The sequence below is a fragment of the Palaemon carinicauda genome, chromosome 20 (genome assembly GCF_036898095.1).
Source record: "Palaemon carinicauda isolate YSFRI2023 chromosome 20, ASM3689809v2, whole genome shotgun sequence".
Taxonomy (NCBI): domain Eukaryota; kingdom Metazoa; phylum Arthropoda; class Malacostraca; order Decapoda; family Palaemonidae; genus Palaemon; species Palaemon carinicauda.
The window spans coordinates 23,867,644-23,870,768 of NC_090744.1; the positions used below are offsets into that span (position 1 = coordinate 23,867,644).

Genomic DNA, 3,125 nt, shown 5'->3' on the forward strand with positions numbered 1-3,125 from the left:
TGCTGATGCTCAAGGAAATTAGTTTTAAATTTATTTTTACTTTGCTTTATCCCCCTTCATTTTTCGTTTCCGATTTTTAAATTATTATACCAAACTTACATTCATCACTTCCAATACATGAACCTAAAACTTAAGGAATTTTTAATAAACCAAATCTGTCTCAACTTCATGCTTTTAAGATTTATACCTCTGCTCTCTTCCTTTAATATTAAGAGCTCAATTTGAAATTTCATTAAGTATTCAGTTTTAGAAAGATAAGCAAAAAGAACAATAAGATTTTATAAATTTTATTTTATAATATATTATATTCTAATGACTTAGATTAAAAAAATATATATTCTATTTACAAAACAGCTTTCTTACAATTATCACATTTGCGTAGGTATAAAAGCGACCAGAGTCAATTAAAAAAATAACAAGACATTGATGAAAAACTCCTACAACGGATGTCCCATCTGCTGAAGGTGATGAAGATGATGCAACAGGAAGGGCTCGGCCGGGACGACAGTAGTCTGCCTCTGGTGGGTCCTGATGTGCTTCTTCAGGTGGTCCTTCCGCCCGAACCTCTTGTCGCAGAGTGGGCACGGGAAAGGGCGTGCCCCGCTGTGGATGCGACGGTGCCGCGTCAGTTCCTCGTTGCGGGTGAACTTCTTGCCGCAACCTTGGTGTCCGCAGGCGAAGGGCCTCTCTCCGGTGTGGATGCGAAGGTGCCCCTTCAGCTGGCCCTTGTTGCTGAAGGCCGAACGGCACTCTGGGCAGGAGAAGCGCTTGGGGCGGGGTCGCTTGGCGCACACTCGCTCCACTTCGGCGGCGGGGACGAGGACGTCCATGAGGGGCACGAAGGGACCGGAGAGGCCTTCGAAGCCGGGGAACACGCTCGGACCTGGTAGGCTACCGTTGAAGAAGGCGTTGGGGACGAAAGGCAATCTGCTGGGGAGTTGGCCTACTCCCGTCGGAGGACCGCCAAAGGCAGGTAATCTGTCCATGGGCGGTAGAACTTGAATGGCTGAGTTCGCAAAAGGGAACCCAGCAGGTAAAAACGGCATGTTGCTGGCACAGACATTCCGAGCATGATACTGCGCATAATGGCCGAGCAACTTCGATGCCTCTGGCGGTCCTTCGCAGTGATTGACTGGTCCCTCCGAAGGGGGATGCGAAGCATCACTGAATAAATGCTTGCTCTTCTTCCCGTTCACGTTTTCCACCTTCAGGAACTTAGAATGGACGTCATCTTCGGAGTCCTCCTCTAGGCGGCGTTTCAAGCTCCTGCTACAACCAGAAGGCGAATGACTGGAGACTGTTTTGGACACTGAAGCCCCTGCGTTGATCTGATCCTCCACCTTCTTTGGAGTAGGGAGCTGCTCAATAGATTCGGGTTCACCACAATTTTTGCCCTGCGTATCAGGCAACGCAAGTTGCCACGGCCGGAATAGAGAGGCAGATGGAGGTTCACCTTGCTTGGAGTATAACATCTTCACTCCGGCCCGTGGCTGAGATTCCATTAATTAGTTCTACTTTTATCTGAATAACACTTTGGAATATCAAGTTCGATCAGTCCTCGATTGTATTACCAATATAATTAATATTTCCAAACACTTGTTCGTAGATATAATCACTACAACGCAAAATAATGAGGTGGCTAGCGAAAGCGTCCCGTCGGCAGTGGAGTGACCGTGACCGTTCTCTAACCAGGTCTGGGGAGCAACTGAAGCGTCGGCCATTCTTGTCCCTTTTATTTATATGGCGGGCAAGCCGCAAGAGGGCATTTTACTACAGGCTGGAGGGATTAATGGTCGTCGACTCCAGAGGATAAAATGAAGATCGGCGTCTCGTGTTACCCAAATACCTCGCACGGTGATTTAGATTTATTTGAATTTAAAGACGCAGGAGAGAAAGTATGATAAAAATTAAAGTTTGTTTTTATATGTATATACAGAGTAATGTGTGTTTGAGGGCAAGTTTGTGTGTGCGCGTATATTACCCTTTTAACAGTGATAAGACGACTATGAAAATAAAATACCATATTGAGGTAAACTGACCGTATCCTCAACCATAAGGAACCTATATTTACTAACCATGATGTTCATTCCGTTTAAGACTATAACAATATATTTACCTCTTTTACATTCGTTGGTTGTTAAAAATATTCGTTCGCCCACGAGGCCATTATAAACAAATTACTCACAGTACTTTGTTTAGCATGGTCGAGTATCTGCCACATCAACTATTATCATTCCTGTTACATTATTCAAATGAGGTATATACCTGTATAGAATAAGAACGTTTCATCCATATCAAATTTCTATTTCTAATGTCAAAACCATTCATAAAGGTTGCTCAAATCTCAAAATGTTAAAAAGAACTAGTGTAACAAGTTTCGAATATATAGAATTAAACTTTACGCAAAAATTAAAAACAGAAAAATATCCATTGTAACAATGTACAAAGTAATAAATTTGCAATTGTAACAGATGATATTAATCATTCATTTCTGGTAATTGTCCTATATTATCGGCTACGTTGGCATTTCTCTAGATATTTAGTTTGTCAGGTTAAGCCGACCTTTGAGCTCAAGTAGGTCGATAGGCTTATTAAGAAAGTGGACATCGAACAAGCGCCAAATAAGGAAATCCCAACAGTGGTGTACTCCCAGGCTAGAATATTGAAGCACGCCACTTTGAAAAAGATAAAAAAAAAAACGACGACAAATGGCGTTATTGGTTATAGAAATCAGCGCAGCATGCTGTCGAAGGAAATTATTCATCAGTTAGAACTATCAGTAGTAAAATGCCTAAGGGAATGAAAATAAGAAATTTTGTGTAAAAAGGAGTTTTGCATCTACCAGTTAGATATTCAAGAAAGGAAAGAAGCAGACACCTTAGTTCTTACTTTAATTTTATTATTATTATTATTATTATTATTATTATTATTATTACTTGCTAAGCTACAACCCTCGTGGGAATAGCAGGATGCTATAAGCCCAAGGGCTACAACAGGGAAAATAGCTCAGTGAGGAAAGGAAACGAGGAAAAATAATTTTTTTTAAGAAGAGTAACTACATTAAAATAAATAACTCCTATATAAATTATTAAAAACTTTAACAAAACAAGAGAAACAAAGACAGA

The 3,125-nt window shown here is 41.0% G+C and overlaps 1 protein-coding gene across 1 annotated transcript; it reads right to left on the reverse strand.

The window, feature by feature from the left end:
• Window positions 1–353: 353 nt before the first annotated feature.
• On the reverse strand, window positions 354–1,472 carry LOC137659690 (Krueppel-like factor 13). Its single transcript, XM_068394512.1, has one exon. The coding sequence runs from the start codon at window positions 1,470–1,472 to the stop codon at window positions 438–440; it is 1,035 nt and encodes a 344-aa protein (XP_068250613.1). The 3' UTR covers window positions 354–437.
• Between the last annotated feature and the right edge of the window lie 1,653 nt (window positions 1,473–3,125).

What these genes read in the sequence shown, in the direction of transcription:
- LOC137659690 (XM_068394512.1), bottom strand. Translation starts at nt 1,472, where the DNA reads ATGTTATACTCCAAGCAAGGTGAACCTCCATCTGCCTCTCTATTCCGG.